The sequence below is a fragment of the Mytilus trossulus genome, chromosome 3 (assembly GCF_036588685.1).
Source record: "Mytilus trossulus isolate FHL-02 chromosome 3, PNRI_Mtr1.1.1.hap1, whole genome shotgun sequence".
Classification (NCBI taxonomy): domain Eukaryota; kingdom Metazoa; phylum Mollusca; class Bivalvia; order Mytilida; family Mytilidae; genus Mytilus; species Mytilus trossulus.
Window position 1 is genome coordinate 47673313 of NC_086375.1, and position 19845 is coordinate 47693157.

The 19845-nt window shown below is 30.5% G+C and overlaps 1 protein-coding gene across 2 annotated transcripts; it reads right to left on the minus strand.

The window, feature by feature from the left end:
- Positions 1 to 561: 561 nt before the first annotated feature.
- LOC134711671 (protein sel-1 homolog 1-like) lies at positions 562 to 19059 on the minus strand. 2 transcript variants are annotated; one of them, XM_063572434.1, is made up of 19 exons: positions 18922 to 19059; positions 17912 to 18174; positions 13736 to 13792; positions 12867 to 12930; positions 12257 to 12419; positions 11866 to 11919; positions 10845 to 10904; positions 10240 to 10321; positions 9413 to 9570; positions 8725 to 8781; positions 7729 to 7797; positions 7241 to 7318; positions 6478 to 6540; positions 5550 to 5637; positions 4728 to 4876; positions 3697 to 3862; positions 1932 to 2179; positions 1293 to 1418; positions 562 to 846 (listed from the first exon to the last, which is right to left on the minus strand). In XM_063572434.1, the coding sequence occupies exons 2-19, from the start codon at positions 18135 to 18137 to the stop codon at positions 715 to 717; spliced, it is 2040 nt and encodes a 679-aa protein (XP_063428504.1). In that variant the 5' UTR covers positions 18138 to 18174; positions 18922 to 19059; the 3' UTR covers positions 562 to 714. The 2 variants fall into 2 exon arrangements, with proteins under 2 accessions (XP_063428504.1, XP_063428503.1); XM_063572433.1 differs by having other exon boundaries at positions 17237 to 18174.
- Positions 19060 to 19845: the final 786 nt, after the last annotated feature.

Genomic DNA, 19845 nt, shown 5'->3' on the forward strand with positions numbered 1-19845 from the left:
GGTCATAAACCTTGTGTTAAAATTTCATAGATTTCTATTCACTTTTACTAAAGTTAGAGTGCGAAAACTAAAAGTATTCGGACGACGACGACGACGACGCCAACGTGATAGCAATATACGACGAAAAATTTTTCAAAATTTGCGGTCGTATAAAAAATTGTAAGCTGCATAAATAGAAACAAGCTGAGTGTGAAGTCATCCAAACATGGTTGAAGCCATTCCTGTGTGGACAGTAGGAAATTTTCTTTTGAAGTTCTCCTTCATTTACAGTAAGGCAAAGTCCATGTTGTGCTATGTAAAAACCTTATATATCAGTGGATATATAGTAAAAATGAGGAAGTGAGGGGACACTGCACATGGTTAGAAATAATTGTGTCAACATGTGAATTGAAGGAGATTTTGCATAATACCTTTATGAAAGATAGTGAAAAGGACATGTCATGAAAGATAGTGAAAAGGACATGTCATGAAAGATATGGAGATCATTAAATATCTGATATAAATAATTTGTAAAGTTTTTAAAGGATATATATTACTATTAAAGGATTTATAAAAAACAAATGTAATAAATATTTTTTATTAATATAAAATCAACAGTTTCCATAAAATCCTTACACACAGCCACTCCCACATCAAGCATGCATACACACACCTCTCAACCACCCACTTCTAGCAAAATTCTCATGAACACACACATAACAAAGTACTTCACAATTATCTTATCCTCCGTAATAAAATAATTAATCCTATTGCCAAGGCGAAAAATGTTATTAAATACATATCCCAGTCAGGACCAAATAAATATCTGGGATCTAGTTTTTGGAAAAAATTATTCATTTCTTCTATCTGAAATAGACAACATAAAAAACATTATTAATTTGCATATAAGAAAAATTAGTGCTTTGAATATTCATATATTTATCTAAATACATCTTTTATATGTATCAAAGTACATGGTCTTTTTTAGTTTGAAATATTTGTCTTTTTGTAATGCCTTTTATAACTTACAAAACAGTATGAGTTTTGTTCATTGTTTAAGGTCATAAGGTGATCTATATTCCATCCATGTCATTTGGTCATTGGTGAATAATAGTCTCATTAGCAATAATTCTACATCTATATGTGTCAATATAGAGTGCAAAATATCAATTTAAAATTTGAGAGAAGGTTGGTTTGCATATATATAAACAATTTAGCATATTTCTCAATTTAGCATATTTCTAACACATTATCAAATAAATACAACTCAACAGCTTTTTTTTTTCGAGGATAACTTAAACCTGTTGACTTACTTCTTTATTAAATACATCAGCACCATAAAATACTCCTAATTTAAATAATGCTAACATAACAGGAACTTTAGCATCTATACTGGTCTCTGCAGCCATGTCATAAAATCTTTTGGCTAGATGCAGATCCTAAAATTTAAATAACAGTTTTAATATACTGGTACAATCATGGGTTCCAAAATTTATAATATTACATGTTACAAAATTGATGTTTATAAACATTATAAGTCACTATGCATCACATAGTTCATAAATCTGTACTTGATTGAAAATATTACTTGGGTTTTCAAGAACCATAACTCTTTAACAGTGAAAGTGAAAATCGTCAATATCGAAATTGACCTCCATTTTGTCTTCGTAATAGTATATTAAAATTTGAAAGGCTTTGATTCATTGGTTTATGAGTAAATGCACTGACACTGTTTATCAGCTGCCAGCCTGTCTGCTGTATATCCCTAAATCTGGTTTAAAAGCAAAACAATTCCTGTCCTTTTTCAGGTCTTAAACATGTTGAATTTCATTCCTTACAGTTCGCAAATGAACCCTTTAAGTAATGCTTGTGTGTTTAAAGACACTGGGCATATATAAAATATACTGATAAACTGAGCAACACAAAAGTCAAAAGTTAATACATTTGCCTACCTGTTTAAGACCAAGACCCTGTTCATGCATATATCCCAGATTAAACATGGCTTGAGCATTATGTTGCTGTTCAGATGCCAGTCTGTACTGACTAGCTGCTGATTCATAGTCTACTTTAGTACCATAACCATAGTAATGATAATCTCCCATCTTAAGCCTTGCTATAGTAGATCCTTGGGAGGCAGCTCTACCCCAGTGGAGTAAAGCTCTCTGATAAATTTCATCTTCAACAAATAATCCAACTTCACCTGAAATGAAAACTTTACCATAAAATTTTTCATCATAAGGTTAAAGAAAATGTACAGTAAAAAAATGTTTATAACTTTAGTTTGAAATGATTTTCTTCTGGTGTGTTCAAAATAGTTCATATACTATTTGCTTGATCAGATATAGAATCAGAAGACTATAAATATAAACATCAGTCTGCTCTTATTAGACAGACTTTAAATTAATAAAGAAATAATTCCTTCATGTCATACTCTATGCTCATTTTAACATGGGTAGGCATTATATTTGTTGATATTTTACACTGAGCGTTAGCGAGGTGTAAAAAGTGGTCAAATATAATGCCTACCCATGTTAAAATGAGCGTAGAGCATGACATGAAGGAATTATTTTGAATTTAATAGGACAAATACAATATTTTTACAGATCGAAGCGTACGAAAATACCGTAAAAATGTTTAGCTGTTCCCGTTTCCTCCCCGAGGACTCTGTACAATACATTTCATATTTGATAAGTTTAAAAAATACGAGCAGGGTAAATATATGTTGTTCAATATAACATATATTATAAAATTTGTGACGAGTGAACCAACACCTTCTAACGAAAAAGCTGGTAGAGTAACCAAGATGGATACCGAAGTATGCTGCGGTTGTCTTAAAACCTCATGGAAATATAATATGTAGAGATAACAACATCTGGGTTACCGCAAGGTGATAGTTTTATTGAGTCGACATGTTTCGCTAATGCGGTGTCATCAGGACAATATTACAGAGTTTACATGTTCATGAAGTGTATATAATGCGGTTGTATTAATGACGTAAAAGAATAAAAGTGAAAGTAACAATGTAAAATACTGTTCATAATGTAGCAAGAATAAAAGTTAAAAATAGAAATAAAAACAAATGTTTATCTTGACTGGTATGTTCCGAAGTCACTGTGATTGAGGTTCATATATAAATAGAAAGTGAAAGTGAAATTAAAATAAGAATCTAGTATAGTTAAAAGTGAAAGTTAGTAAATAAAGTTATTAACGATGTGGTTAGCTGCTATTCTTGCACGTCTGTGTAGTGGTCCTCATAGAGGTTTATAAAATGTCAGTTCATTTCCAAATTGGACAACACCCCATTGGCCATCCCGTACCAATTCAACTGGCTTCACTCCGAGGGAGGTACTGCTTCCATTGAGGTAGTAAAGGGTGAAGTGTATGATTGCCGCAATTTTGGGAATTGTAAATCTTGGTAGATATGTTCATAAAAATTAACTTGGCTAATAAAATGTCCGTGGATCAAGCTTTTCTTTATAAATTAGGTTTATGGTTTATGTGGTATAAATAATTTTCTGTGAACCCCTGCATTCGCACACGATCCACCTTAGCCGTCCTGCGTTGTAGTTACACGAATTTGTTTACAAAGCGTAATAAGGATGTCATATTAGAATTTTTAATATACTTTAACTAAATTACCTGTCAGTTAAATTAACAAAGAAATTCAGAAATAATTGAATAAAATACTTTGTAAATTTAAACAAAGCAATACATTACCATTATCCAAAATATATGCTACATTTGATTGAGCCACTTCATATCCTAAATCTGCTAGGAATGTATATTTCATTAAAGCTTGATGCACATTTCCTTCTTTGTACAGTGTGTGAGCTTCTTGTAACATAGAAGCCCAGCGTCCCCTTTCTGCCACATTTTTGAAAAACTGAAATGAAATTAAAATGCAAAATACAACTTCAGATGATTTGTTATGTATATTCAAGTGCAAGAAGAGTACTCTCTGTTTTAAATGATAAAGGCTAAAGGGTCATTAAAAGGAATTTATATTGAAGTGGCCATGGTTTCTAAAGTTTGCTGTTCAAAATATTTATATTCAATTGTATAACACAGGCTTTAAATAAGTAAGGAGAACAAGATGTCTTTGAGTTTCACTGATGAGTCTTTTTGTAGACGAAATGTGCGTCTGGTGTAAATATAAAATTTCAATCCTGGTATCTATGATGAGTTTATTCTGTTTTAAATTAAGGTTAATCAAACCATAATGTGACAATAAACAAGTTTCACCAGAATTATTATTAGCAGATGGTCCCCGAGGGTATCACCAGCCCAGTAGTCAGCACTACGGTGTTGACATGAATATCAATTATATGGTCATTTCTATAAATTTTCTGTTTACAAAACTTTTAATTTTTCGAAAAACTAAGGATTTTCTTACGCCCAGGAGTAGATTACCTTAGCCGTATTTGGCACACCTTTTAGGAATTTTTGGGTCCTCAATGCTCTTCAACTTTGTATTTGTTTGGCATTTTAACTGTTTTGATCTGAGCGTCACTGATGAGTCTTATGTAGACGAAACGCGCGTCTGGCGTATTAAATTATAATCCTGGTACCTTTGATAACTATTTACAACAGTTCTCTTTTGAAAGTTTAAACTAATTTTTAGATTTAATCTAGTTTATTATAAAAATTTGCATTTTCAGAATTTGACATTTAATTATAAAGTACTTACACAAGAATGATAAAAGTGTTTAAGGCAATAAATAAGGTTACATATTATAATAGCCCCTTACCTCTACAGCTGTATGACAATTCCTTAGTACCCCTGTCCCTGTAGCATGCATCTGTGCTAGGTTAAAATAAGCTAATACATGTCCTCCTTGGGCAGCCAAGTTAAAGTATTTCACTGCCATTTTATAATCCCTTCTTACTCCTTTACCACCTACAACAAAATCAACATGCATGCAATATATTGTAGATTATTGTTGTTCACCTCACCGAGATTGAGCTGGTACAGCAAAAATGAGAAAAGCAATCAATTTGAGATGACCAATGATCCTCTGTTTATCAATAGTTTACCTATGACAATGGTTATATTGATAACACCACATGCCTCCTTAGTTTCTGGTGATTATTTTTCATATCACTCGACTTTGCTATGAAAGGAAATTATCAGTCAGCAAGATAAAAGGAAAATTTCGTAAAACAGCGATGAATACCATTAAACGAAGAAAAAAATTAAACTGGGCAAGAATTGAAAATTTGAGAGTGCTTACAAGATGGAAATTCTCACTGAACATGGATCAAAGGATGTCAGGTATTTCTATGTCCCCAGCAACAAGTTCCAGGGACAATTATCAATGAAAATACATCAAATAAACATTCAGATTTAATTGCACTGAATCTTTATTTTGTATCCACACACATAAGTGTATGTTGTTACAGAAAGAAATAGTTACAGATCAGAAAGAATAAAATATCCTTTAAAAGTAAATTAGCTGAATGTCTACATTGCTATCTTTTAATACATGCAACTACAATAGAAACAGTAAACGATTCTGAACATCCAATAAATATTTCAATCTATATGTACTATACATTGTATGATGACTTACTGAAGTACATGATACCAAGCTGTAACTGTCCATCTACCCATCCTTGGTCTGCTGCTAGTTGGAAATATTTATAAGCCTTATTAAAATCCTGAAAACAATCATAAGATTTTCATATTAATGTTCAAAAGGATATGAAACAAGAATGTGTCCAAAGTACACGGATGCCCCACTCCCACTATCCTTTTTCATGTTCCATGGACCGTGAAATTGGGTAATAATCTAATTTGGCATTACAATTAGGAAGATTATACTATAGGGAACATATGTACTAAGTTTCAAGTTGATTGGACTTCAATTTCATCAAAAACTACCTTGACCAAAAACTTTAACCTGAACGAACGCACAGACGGACGAACGAACGTACGAGTGAACGAACGAGCCACAGACCAGAAAACATAATGCCCCTCTACTATCGTAGGTGGGGCATAAAAATACAGATGTTTATAAAAACAAAAATTCAAAATTAAGTATTGCTTGTTTGTTATATTTTTTTAAGGACTGGTGGGGGATGAGCTGCACTCAAATAAATTAATTACAGGTATTTGCATTTCACTTAAAATGTTGTAAGAATTAATAAGTAAAATGAAAATTTAATGGTTTTGGAAGATTGGGTTTAAAAAAAATAACAGTAAAAACTACCATAATATACTATTTCCAGAAAAGCAATGGACTCTAATTGCTCAGTTTTATTAAAAGTGTAAATATGTTACTTTTTGCTGAAAATCATACCAAACCGAATAATTTTTGAAAAGATTTAGAAAAATTACCCCCAAAATGTTAATGCAATTCTTAGAATGTCATACAAAATGTTCAAAATCGTGATTTAACAGTTCAATAACTTTGTATTATTTTGTCTTTATAGGAATACAAACAAGTTTTCTTCTCTAAGGCAAGTCACTGACAAAATGTAAGCCATGTATACACTTACCTTTGCCACACCTTTACCATACATGTACATCATTCCAAGACCTGTCTGACCTACTGCATTTCCCTGAAAGTCAAATAAAATCAATAGATGATGCTGGCATTGATAATACTCTTGACATAATAGACAATTTAGCAAAACCTACATTTAATTGTAGGAATAAATAAGTCAGCTTAAGTTCTAAACAAGAGTTTGCGTAGGATGACATGTCCTCCTGCTGATCGTTGTCCAGAGAAAAACAGATATAAAATCTGAAATTAAATATCAGTTCAGCAAGAAGCAGTGTAAATGCTGCATAAATAAACAGTCAGTTAATTGTAATTGAGCATTTAACATCCACCAATCAACCAATACATTGTATATAATTAATTCATTGGTATTTGTTTTGCATTAAATGCTACATTTTTTTTTAAACAAAAGTTTATTTCAAAGTTACATGTATTTTTCCTTTGAAAATGTTTTTTATGAATCTCTTGTGTATATTATTTATTTATTAACAAAAGTAATGATTTTTAACAGGTAAACATTATAGACAGTTGTCTCATTGGCAATCATACCACATCTTCTTTTTTATATTATAGCAATTTTCAAGATTTATAGCCTTGACAATTGATCTGTTATATCATGGGAACCATGGTTTGGAAAAAAGCAGTTTTAAGGATGTCCCACATCATGGTACAATCAAAATCAGAACAAGAGGACAACAAAGTAAATTGGTGCAGGATTCTCATGAATTCAAAGTACATATGACACTGTATTAACTCACCTTATCAGCTGCATTCTTGAAGTACATCATAGCTGTCTGGTTATTCTGTTCTACTGCTGCACTACCTTCTGTATACATCTAAATGTCAAAAGCATATTAAAAATCAATACAAATGTTCTTTGTTTTACAAATAAGTGACATTAAATGTTTGAATCTTTAGATGAATTAACTGCAAGATATATCTGAGAACAATATTAATATAACGACTCTTTTTTGTTCAATTAATAATCTGGGATCATGATTAGATAAGAAATGCTCATCTCATTTTAAAATAAATCTACTTGCCTTCCAAAAATTACTGCCTGAAATCCCTTTGTACTTATTGTATTAGAAATTGGAAAAAAACATGTTTCCTAAGTGTGTGTTTTTTAATGCATATACATTTCCAAGTTAATCAACATTTTCAATCAGATATTAATTCTTCACAATATTGAAATAAAATCTTAATTACAACATGACCATATGAAACAATATTTCTTTTTACAAACCTTTCCCAGATAAGCCAGAGCATTGGCATTCCCAGACTCTGCTGCCATCATGAAATAATGTAAAGCTCTCTGAAAATATAGAGGAATTTTTGAAATTAAATTCAATCATCTTGAATAAAAAAATAAAATTGATACACATATTTGTACTTCTGAATATTCAATATTTTGGCCTTGTGTCTTATATATTTTAACATCCTCATTCTTTAGTCTATGGTAGATAGTTATCTCAGTTAACTTATTCAATGACATATGGATCTAAAGAATATGTTTTGCATTTTCTTTTAAACTTTAAATTGACTTCAATAAACTCATCATAGATACCAGGACTAAATTTTGTATATACGCCAGACATGCGTTTTGTCTACATAAGACTTATCAGTGACGCTCGAATCAAAAAATGTTTAAAAGCCAAAATAAAGTACAAAGTTGAAGAGCATTGAGGACCAAAATTCCTTAAAGTTTTGCCAAATACAGCTAAGGTCATCTATGCCTGAGGTAGAAAAGCCTTAGTATTTCAAAAATTCAAAATTTTGTTAACAGTTAACAATGTTATGTTCCACTGTGCTATCATTTCTTATAGTGCTGATAGTCATCCTTATGCTCTGAAAATTAATATTTTTTCGTATATGAAATCACATACAATATCAATTCTATTTTTTTGGGAAAAAGCTCTAGCCTGTTACAATAAAAATTGTATTGAAGCACTAGATGAACCAATTTTTACTCCCCCTCCCGAAAACAAAATCTAACACCAAACCAGTCTTTACCATAACAGATAGTTCCTAGATGCATTCTAGATTAACAAAAAAAATCCTTATGACTTCAGTTTGTTCACAAGAACTTCCCTGTATGAATTGGAGCTTTTTATCTTATGTAGATTTTGTACTGTTGTGTTTATCTGTTAACCTTTGCACTTGACAGCAAAGACAATGATAATGATGGTCAGTAACTATCATTGCTATTTTCTTTCTTAATTAAGACAATTAATTTAATTACCTCATGATCTACTGGTACTCCTCTTCCACCTTGGTAATACAGCTGTCCTAGTACAACCTATCAAAACATAAAAATCCCTCACTTATAATCTCAGGACAAAATTTTACATTCAAGATCAACTAATACGGATAATATGAATGAACAAAATAAATATTATCTTACTTATAGGAAGGGTAATTAGTGTAAACATATACCTATGCCTAATAACTTTAAGTTAAACTTATATGCAATGAAAATAGTAATAATTTGAAACACAATGACCAGACACAGATTAAAAGCAAAACAGGTGTATAACATCCCCTCACAAAACTACTGTACACCAACTTATTTTCATGGTTTATTCATTGGGATTTTACAAGTACAAGATTAATGTCTGAATTGTTGTGAATTTGGGATCATCAACAAAATCAACTGAAAGACTTAAATGTGAAAATAGAATGGCTTCCAGGTAACAATAACGAGCTGTTTTCACCAAAACCTTTTTTTTCACAGAATTAAAGATATTGTAACATCTTTAGCACCTGTATTGTAATATAAAGCAAACTTTGTATTTCATTCCAAACACATTGTTCCTCTAAAAGGCTGAAGTTCAGGTTTTGTTTTTATTGATTCTTTAAATATCATTAAACATGAAATATCCTGTCCACTTTTGGTTGATAACTGATAAATCTTTAATGTATACACATACCTGAGCTTGCACATCTCCTTTGTCAGCTAGAAAGTGATAATACTGTAGTAAATCATCATCCATCAATGCACTTTGACCTGAGTTTTGATTCTCTGCTTCTTCATGTAATCTGATTCTCTGTATGGCAGGACCACTCGAAAATGTTACAGCATCTGCCACTGTAACAAACAAATATTACATTCATCAGTCTAAAACACTAAATACTAGATTTTTTTCTGCTTAAGGATCCAAGCAACAACTCTCCTTTGGGGGTGGAGGAGTAGAAATTTGTACACCAGCATCAATTTTTGATGTGTTTGTGGTACTAAATCTGGTCTGTCATTTTTGTTTGTAATAGCTATATAGTAATGATAGTGTTGTCCCCCTTTCTTTATTAAAGTTTGAATTTGTGCTCTTTAAATACACTCTCTTTTTTTAAATATCAAATTTTAAGCTGAAATATGTTTTTCATCAGTAATTTTCCTGATACCATAAATATTTATCCTCTATGCATGGCAGCATTAAACTGACATTTGCAATAATTTTTCACTTTCACCAAAAAATTGTTTAGAAAAGCGTTACATTCAAAGAAATTGGAAATATGCATATACATAAACATATTAATATAATTTATGTCTTTTAGAATCACACTATATTTTTTAAAGGTGAAAGTGAAACTTTAAACAAGGATTTAGAAATCTCTCAAATTCAAATAAACTTATTTCTTTTCTAATATTTCTGTGATTGATTCAATACATTTATGTATTTATGTATGTGTTCATGTCATGATTGTCAAAGTGAAAAACTAATGATCGTTTCTGATAAAATTTATACATATATGATCTTACCAGTTGATGCTGCTTTCTTGTAATAAGTTAATGCAGATTCACATTTGGTTTCTACTCCTATCCCTGACCAATATCTGTAACCCTAGAAATTAAATTAATATAGTTTAATTCATCAAATAACATATTTCTGCTAATGAAGAAATTACAAATTGTATAAAAGAGGCTTTTTTTTTAAATACTGTTCAAAACTGTCAAGACTTTTTCCCAGAGTCAATACTTTTTTTTAAAAGAAAGTGGGTATCTTCATGGAGATGACATCTCTGGTAAAAATCTTAATAAATAGTTTTTTTATTTGAATGACAAAACAATTTGATCTAGATTGTGGTTAAATCACTGCCCTTGTATTATCTTACTAGTTGTAAGTATTTCTGAATGCTATTGTTTATTCCATTTAATTCTGACTTGCAAGACAGCGCAAAATCTTACTCAAATTTCATCCTCAGACTAGATTTAGTTTTTAATTGATGCCTTTTCCTTGTTTTTTTTATTCTTAGTCTTGTTGCATTACTTCAGTTTTCTCCAAAGATTGCCATGATAAAAGCTGACAATGTTTGGTTAATTTGAACAAAATCTATCTGTTAATTTGTTATCATATCAATACATACTAAAGTCATCTGTGCCAATGGATCTCCTCCAAGTGAAGAAAATGTGTAGAATATCAAACCCTGAAAAATATAAATTTACTATCATACCTTTGTTAGTTATGAAAAACATGTAATAGTTTCACTGTTGTTTCAGTGTATTTAGCTTAATGTGCTTTTTTAAGATCACAAGCATTGTAGATTTCTTATGCATAGATAACATCAAATATGTTAACTGAGAGTGCAAAATAAAATTCTCCCTAAAAAAAGAATCATTTTTAAGAAATTGGTCTTATTTTTATTTTGGGTTTTATAACAATTGGCTAGTTTATTTCACACAATGATTCTTTTGAGCACTGTAACTTTAAATATTGTCTCTTGTGGTATTAACTTTGTACAGGAATGTTTGTACATTTATTTTGTAATTGGTATAGCATACAATGGTGACCAAAAAGTGGTTAGGTGTAGGTGTATTCACATTTTATCAAATAATATTGTTGATAGGTATGACAGAAAACAATCAAAAACTAGGGTGTACAACAGATGGAAGTTTTTAAAGACATTGACTAGCTATACAGCCCTTGCACGATTGGACTACTAGGGTGTAAGAATATGATAAATCCTTTTAAAGGGCTGTTCCATAAAATCATACATGGGACCCACAATTAGGCACTTCCAAATCTCAACAATGGGTGGGTGTCATCTATGTTTTTGAATAGTTGAAATGTAAGTGAAATTATAATTTGCCCTATAAGAGGTTATCCTGTTTCAAAGTGTCTTCCCTGGATACCATATATGTTTAAATGGAACAGCAATACAAAGAGAAGTTTTGTGACACTGAAAATATTACCCTTAAAACCTCCACAATCTTGAAGATTTGAATTCCATCCTTGTCCTTTTACTGTGGAGTATATTATATTCAAAAATATGTTAACATTTCAAGTCTGAACTGATATGAAAATATATGTTAAGACTATGTTCTAGTTATTGAAACCTTTTAATACATGCTTTGATTATTTTAAATTAGAGGTAGTCAATAACATACCTTTGCCTGGCTGGAGTTGACTGCAATTCCTGCACTACTGAGAAATCCCATTCCCTGTAAATCAAAAATTCAATTAATTATCTGGTTATGAACAGTGTATTTCTTTATTTTAATACTTGGTACATACATATTTTTTTTGTATTGTCAGTATTCCATATTTCTACTCTGTCATAAAATTAAATTAGGAAGTTGGATTAACTTATCCATGACTGGATTTCAGAAAATTTTGAAAATCTAAAAAAAAAAATTATTACTAGGATTCACTGAAATAAGTATAAAGATCTACTTTTTATATCCAGTGTGGTCCTTCCTGTATCAACTCTTGAGATTTGGTTTCTCATGGAGTATTTTTTATTCTAGAGAAAGGAAAAGGTTAATTTTGTACACTCACCAATTGTCCCCTTGGTGACCCTCTGTTTGACAAATCAACAAATAATTCTTTAGCTTTTTCAATACTCTGTGGCATATAATCTCCAAACAGGTAGGCAAAAGCAATATGTTCTAAAGCTTTTGTATGATTCAGATCAGCAGCCATCTTGAAGAATTGGTGTGCTCTACAATTAGAAATCAGTTTAGAAAATTTCTTATTTCTTACAGCACAAGTAAATGGGACAAAATGAAAAATGGGTACCAATATATCAATTATCAGATTACACTGTTTGATGAAAAATATATGTACAGCTAAAACAAACTTTAACTGGAGTCGCACACAGCAATTCACGGTATTTATATTGAATTTCACTATGGAATGTGGATAACAGTACCGCCAATGTTCTCCCCAGGTCGGCTATATACATGTTCAAACTCATGATATTGACTATTGCATAACAAAGTTTGGCAATTTTTTGTTGTTGATTTTTTGTTAACAGGAATACTTTTATTCTAACATATATGAATAATGAAACATTAAAAGATGCTATAACCTTTTCTCAAATTATTATAATGTTACTAAAAACCAGCACAAATGTAATACTATCAAAATAAACTTCTGACTAACTTACTGATGGTAGTCTTTTTGGAATGTTTCATTTATAAGAGCCTCTCCTTGCTTGTAGTATTCTTCAGCTAAATATAATTCAAAATCTTTATTTATCAGTTATCCTAAAGATAAAATTATGACTAGCAAAAATATAGATTAATTTTGTGTACGAATTCAGATGTCATTTTGTTCTTATGCTTCCATTTTATTTGACTATTGATAGTGCTCGAAAACTTTCTTGTACATGTAATAGTATAATCTAATAACTTTTTGTTTTGTTTCTAGGAATTTATATGTTGTTTTTCTTTTTCATTTCATAATAATCGTATTGTAATAATCAAATGACAGTACTTGTGATATTAAGTTGTTAAGTACAAGTTCACTATAACTTTGTATATTTCAAATTAAGCTGGTAGAAATTTGCCTTTCACTTGATCATAAATTAGTTTAAAAAAAAAGACGCATTCTGTATAAGTTTGTCTTAAGGCAGGAAACCTGTAATTCAGAGGTTGTTTTACATACTTTTTTTTATACATAAATCAGGTCGTAAGTTTTCTCATTTTAATTGTTTAACATTTTTTTTAATTTCTGGGCCTTTTACAGATGACTATGCGACACAAGCTTTGCTCATTATTGGAGGCCTTCAGTTAATCTATACGGTAGTTGTTAATTGCTGTGTCATTTGGTCTCTTGTCAATTGTAGAGAGTTGTCTTATTTGCAATCATACATCTTTTTTTTTTACACCACCCATTTACTCGCGCACATCAAATGTAGTTATATATTTTAATGTTTGAACGATTTAATTTTCAATTTAATACAAAGACATTATATACCATTGCCTGCATATGCAAAAAGTTTCTTCAATCAGAATTCTCTTAATTTTACAATACCTTTAAGTTCTTCTGGTGACAAGGGCTTTTCTTCTACAACTTCTTTTGCTTCCTTTTCTATAAAATTTAATGTCAAATATTAATATAAACAGTGACATAAATTCAGAAGTTTAAACAGCTATTAAAAGTTTAAAAGTATTATAGCAAACCAAATGAAAGTTTTCCACAGAGTCGTCTGCTCTTTACCAAGGTATTTAAACTTTTGCAAGTTTACCTGTCCCATTGAATCAACACAATAGCTATTGTTCTCTGTATAGTTTATTCACCTGGACATTTAAATTTCTTCTAGGAGAAATCTATCACTCATTGATTAATTTGCCTGACCAAAAAAATATCTTGGTTGTTGATTGAAATACATGTATAAACTCACATAAACTGCATGTGATACAGTATTTATTCAATATCAATAATATATATATTCAATCTGTTCAATATAAGCACTGATTTAATCGAGGATTTAATTATAAAAAGTTTATTTCTGATTTTTTTTTAAGTACTGTAACTGCATGCATTTATGTTTCAAAGAATCTGCATGATTTTCATGGTTCTTCAGTTATAAAGGATACATTTATGAAGACCTTTATCTAAACATTTTCATTTTAAGTTTTTATTTGTGAACAGACTAAAAAATAGCAAATTTTAATAGGTAAAATGTTGAAATTTGATCAGTAATCAACTTTTAATTTTTATATCAAACAAATTGAAAATGTGTTATTGATTGAATAAATACAACATCACATGCAGTTTAATAATTACTTATTTGTACATGTATTTCCATCATTGACAGTTCAATTTTTTGTTCAGGTAAATTAATCAGTGAGTGATAGATTTCTCTTGCAAGAAATTTAAAGGTCCCAGTGAATAAACTATACAGAGAACAATACCTGTTGTATTTGTTAGATGGGACAATAGAACTGCCAAAAGTTTAAATCGACAGGTAACTTGCTGGTGAATCTGTGGAAAACTATGATAGGCTTTGCAATAACATGTATCTAAATAATCTAACAATAAAATGAAAATATTTATAAATAGAGTACATTTGTTATTATTTTTATATAGCAGACATTTTTTATTACTGTTCCTTTAGCTGATGATGAAATTTCATATACATTTTTTTGCATAAGCAAATTCATATTTTTTTAATTTATATAAGCTACTTTAGCTAGAACTTTATACAAAAGAAAATAAATTGAATTGTGAAGTTGAATAATAAATTTGAATAATAGAAAAAAATATTAATCAGCAAACACTAAAAGCATATAGCATATACAAAACTTGCAACAATACACAAAAATAAAGTATACAAAACACACAACAATAAAAAGTGAATATAGAAAAATAACAAAAGCATAGTAAAATATACATCTATTCACCAATATGTGTACAATTTATAAATAAATTAATATCATTAACCAAAAATATAAAGAGGAACAAGGTATATGTTCATGTGTAAAATAATGGTTAATGAAAAATTATTCAATATTTGGGAAATTTTGGATTTTCTTACTTTTTATTCTAATTGTTTAAAGAACTTAGAATTAAATATAAGAACAGAGAGAAAGGAGGAGACAACTCTTTTGACTCTCACAATCTTTTTACATATTTTTAAGTATTTATACATTTTGTACCTAAAAATTGTTAGTCTTGAGTTTGATTGATATCAAGTACAAATGAAGTAAATAAAGATCTTTCCTCTCTAAATTCAAAGTTATCCTATTAATTTATTTCTGGAAAAGCTTGAAAGTTTAGTTAAACGAAAGGTCACTCATTTGAAGAGTAACTTCATGTGCTGCAAACAAAGTTTCTATATATTCAATTAAATCACACTAAAGACTTGAAGAGGTATTTTGTATTATAAACTTCTTCAAATAAATTGACTTCAAATTAATTTATCAGTGTTCCTGAAACCACATTAATGGAATTTGTCTCAGTACTTACAATGTATAACAAAACTTTTCAGATAGTTGCTGATTCTATAGAAAATTCCCTTAATGATTTTGAGGAAGGAAATATATCCTATCAACATATTGTTTACATAGATCTGCATGTATTACTTGATCATATTAAATGGTTATAATCCATTTAACTTAAATTTACATGTAGCTGTGAGGCATATATAAAACCCTCTTAACCATGCATATATATCTCCAAAAAATATACATGTACACCACAGAAACAAAATTTACATGGTGTTTTTCCATCATGCATCAGAAGCAAAATGGTAAAATTTAAAGCAAAAATCCTCCACTGTTATTGATCTTTCCATTTTCCATGAGCAGCAGAATATATTTGATGTACAGTGTACATGGGATTTATAGACAGCCTCACCTTGTACATATATATCTTCTAACTTCTGATTCTGGGACACTAACTGGGGAGGGGAACCAGGCTGAATGTATTGTTTTACCTCTGTAGTTATCTCCCCTGATGGTTCTATTGTCATCTGATAGACCTGTCCTCTGACTGTTCCCTCTTTATTAGGTTTATAGATAACAACCTCTCTTTTCTTGTTTCCATTTACACTCCTGCTTATCTGATCTACCTCATCCATGTTAAGTCTTTTCTCATTAATAATCTTGGGAAAGTCCTCCATTGTATATTTTCTTGGTTTTGTATAAGATTCTGGGTACTTGAGTTTGTAATAAGTCTTTATATACTCTTGCCTCCCTTCCATCAAGTCAAAAACAGGCATATCATAATAATTACTTCGCCAATCTACAGCTTTCACTTCAGCTTGCTTTTCTTTTTTACTTTCTTGAGTAGCTTTCCACGTCTTCAAGGTCTCTTGTATTTGGGTATATGTTTGGGTAGCCTTCTGTTCGTAAGCCTCCTTGACTTTTTTATCAAAATGTTTCAGCTCTTCCTGATCTACAACAACATTCATAGTATCTCTGAGATGCTTTTTGTGCTGGGTTTTTCTCATCTCCTCTACCTCCTCTACCGACTGTTTTCTTTGACTCAAGGTTTTTAATGCTTCTTTAAACTGTTTTTCAAACATAGGCTTGAGTTGTTCAAAAGCTTCTGGATTTATTTTCTTCAACAGCTGTTCATTGAGGTTTTGTAATTTTTCTTGTTGAGACTCCACAGGTTCAGTGCTTTCCTGGTTTGTAATGACATTTTCAAAATCTATTTCTTTGTTACTCCTTTGTTTATCACTTTCTTTTGTAGATCCATCATCTTTCTGAGTCTCGATTTCAACAGATTCATCCATCTTTAAATGAGAAGGCCACTTACCATTCCTTCTTTGCTTTTCCCATTCAGAGGCATCTTTACCATCAGCACTGTCACCATTGTTTTGTACATGTGGTATATTCTTCTTTTCAGCTTTTCCTTTAACATCTGCAATCTGATCTTGCCTCACTATTTTGTGTGGCAAGTCATCAGATTTAAATTGGGCATGCTTATTAGAAGTGCTACTAGGATTATTGTTAGAAGTACTAGTGCTAGATAGATCACCCACAATATTAGTAGAACTAAAACTACCATGTGCATCAACTTTACCTTCAGTATCTGTACCGTCTTTTGGTTCCCTTCCTGATTCCACAGACTCTGTCGTTGATTCTATACTATGATCATTTAACCACTGATCATAATCCTCCTCAGACAAGGTATCTTCAACATTTTTCTTCAGTTCAACCTCTTCAAAATTTGTTGGTTGATCACCTGTGACTTTATTCACATCATTATCCTTCTCCAACATCTTCTCATTATTAGCCTGGTTTACATTATCTCCTGGATTTGTATCATCTTTTGATCCTGTTCTTTCAATTTTGTTATCTGTATGATCATTTGTTCCTAATGTACTAGCAGGAAAGCCTTCTCCCTTTTCAGAAGAAGGCCCAGGTTTAGAATTTGGACCAGTGTCTTCTTTATCATTTTTATGAGATTCACCTATTTGATCTTTAATAACATTAGTATTAACAGTGTCCTTATCTATATCATTTTGATTCATTTCTTGAACAAGATCATTTTTAACTGATTCATCAACCTTTCCTGATTTAGGTTTAAGGTTGTCTACATCTTTAATATCTTTGCTTTCTTTATCATCTTTAACATTAAGTTTTCTATCATTCTCAGCCTTTTGATTTACTTTTTCATCTGAGAACTGATTTTGAATTGATTGTTCATTAGATTTAACAACATTCTCTACATGTGAATTATCATCAGATTTCCTACCTTGTGTATTTACAGTTTTATCAGTATTGGTGTTAATGTCTTGTTCTGATTTTAAGTCTTTCTTTGGTGTCTGTGGAATTTCTGTGTTTATTTTTTCTGGTTTTACGTCTTGCTTTGAGACCTGTTGGTTTTCAGCGTAAGTTAATGAAACACATAAACAAACCAGAAAAACTATTTCCAATGAGAAGATGACGCTGGTGTTTCTTTTATAACCAGCTTTCTTCATTTTGAATTTCTCAAGATATTGGTAACAACCTTAACACCTAAAAAAGAAAAAAGATTTTTTTTTAGTTACATGAAAATGTACATTTATAAGACACCCATGCAAATATTTTGAATGTTAAAATGATTAACTTCGGAACAAAGTATATATATTTTAATCTTTAATATCAAAAATGTCTAAAGATTTAAATGAAAAATTATTAAAAATGCAATAAGTGATTGTTAGAGAAATTTTGAAATTAAAATGTGAACCCTCTAGGCCAAGACTATTGATAACTACTAAGTCTAAGGACTGGTGTAAATCACTTCTGTTCAATGGACGAAACTACAAAATACATCTTCTGATAACCAAAGTCAACTGCAAATTGTGAAAAAAGCTTGAACACTTGTGACCTCTATAAACAAGACGCCCAGGAGCACAAGACTTTTCGGTGACATCAAATAATAATGTTTGAAATATATAATATTCATTTTGGCTATACGATACTCAATATCCAATACAATAAATACTAAGAAAACTCCAGTTTTTGGCAAACTTGGTTTCTACCTTTTGGAGCACTTCTCATCCCAGTTTTTATCGTGGTTTAGGTTGCTTATTCTTTTAACATTTTTAAGTAGTTGATTGAGATCTTTTTTCGTGCTGTGGTGTACAGCTATTGCTTTAATTTGCCCCTGGGTATCACTATATATGTTAAATTTATCTTCAAGGGCTCTTTTTTACAGCAGTTCTAGCTAATTTTGTGCAAAACATGAGTTATGAAATGTTGCAGAATTTAGGGAAGTCTTACCGAATTAACTATCTTACAAAATATGTGCTATGTCAAATAGCATGTCGCTATAAATCGTCGCAAATTCAGTTAATTTTGCCACGTCCTTTTCACTCGTTCCCTTTTCCATCCATGTTTATTGTTTTGGTTGTGTGGGGAAATTTGATTGGTTGTTCCACCGGAAACAAGATTACCTAATTGTTTCGTCCCATATATTTTCGCCCTATCTTTGGACCATTTAAAAAATATACAATTGGGTGCTAAAAATATAATAATAAAAACAATCGATCTCTTATTTAGAAATAAGGTAGATACTCAATTGAAATAAAATAAAACAAAAAGGTAGAAAAAGACAAATGTGTTCACCTATCGAAAACCAAGGATCTAGTTATCATCCTTGCAGTAATTCACACAAAAATCATAATATGGCTTTACAGGAATATATTAATATTATTAGATATACTGTTCCTAGGGCTATAAAAGATATAAAAAAAATACTGACACTTGATTTCTCACAGAATTGGCATGTGATGGCATGTGATGGAAATATTTCAAGATAATTTGTCCTGCAAAAAAAAGACGGACATCAATTAAAAGCTGTGTTTTGTATATCAAAATCATCAAAATACTGGATAGGACAAAAAAAAATAGTTTTTGACTATCACGATTTTTATAGCTGAATTAAGATAGGTGAAATACTTTTGATCGAAGACTGTATGTCGAAAAAAATATTTATGATAAACCAAATAAAAATTTTAAAGAGATGTTGTTAACCGCGGAACCATTAACATTCCGAGCAATGAATCCGGTTCCTTACCTTGAAGAAGAAGAAGAACCGAGCTCAGAAATTTCAAATGAGATACGATACGGGAAAAATATATCGATCCTATAAACAAACTTTTTCTATATAAATATGTTTTTTACCAATTAAACATTGAATGTGAT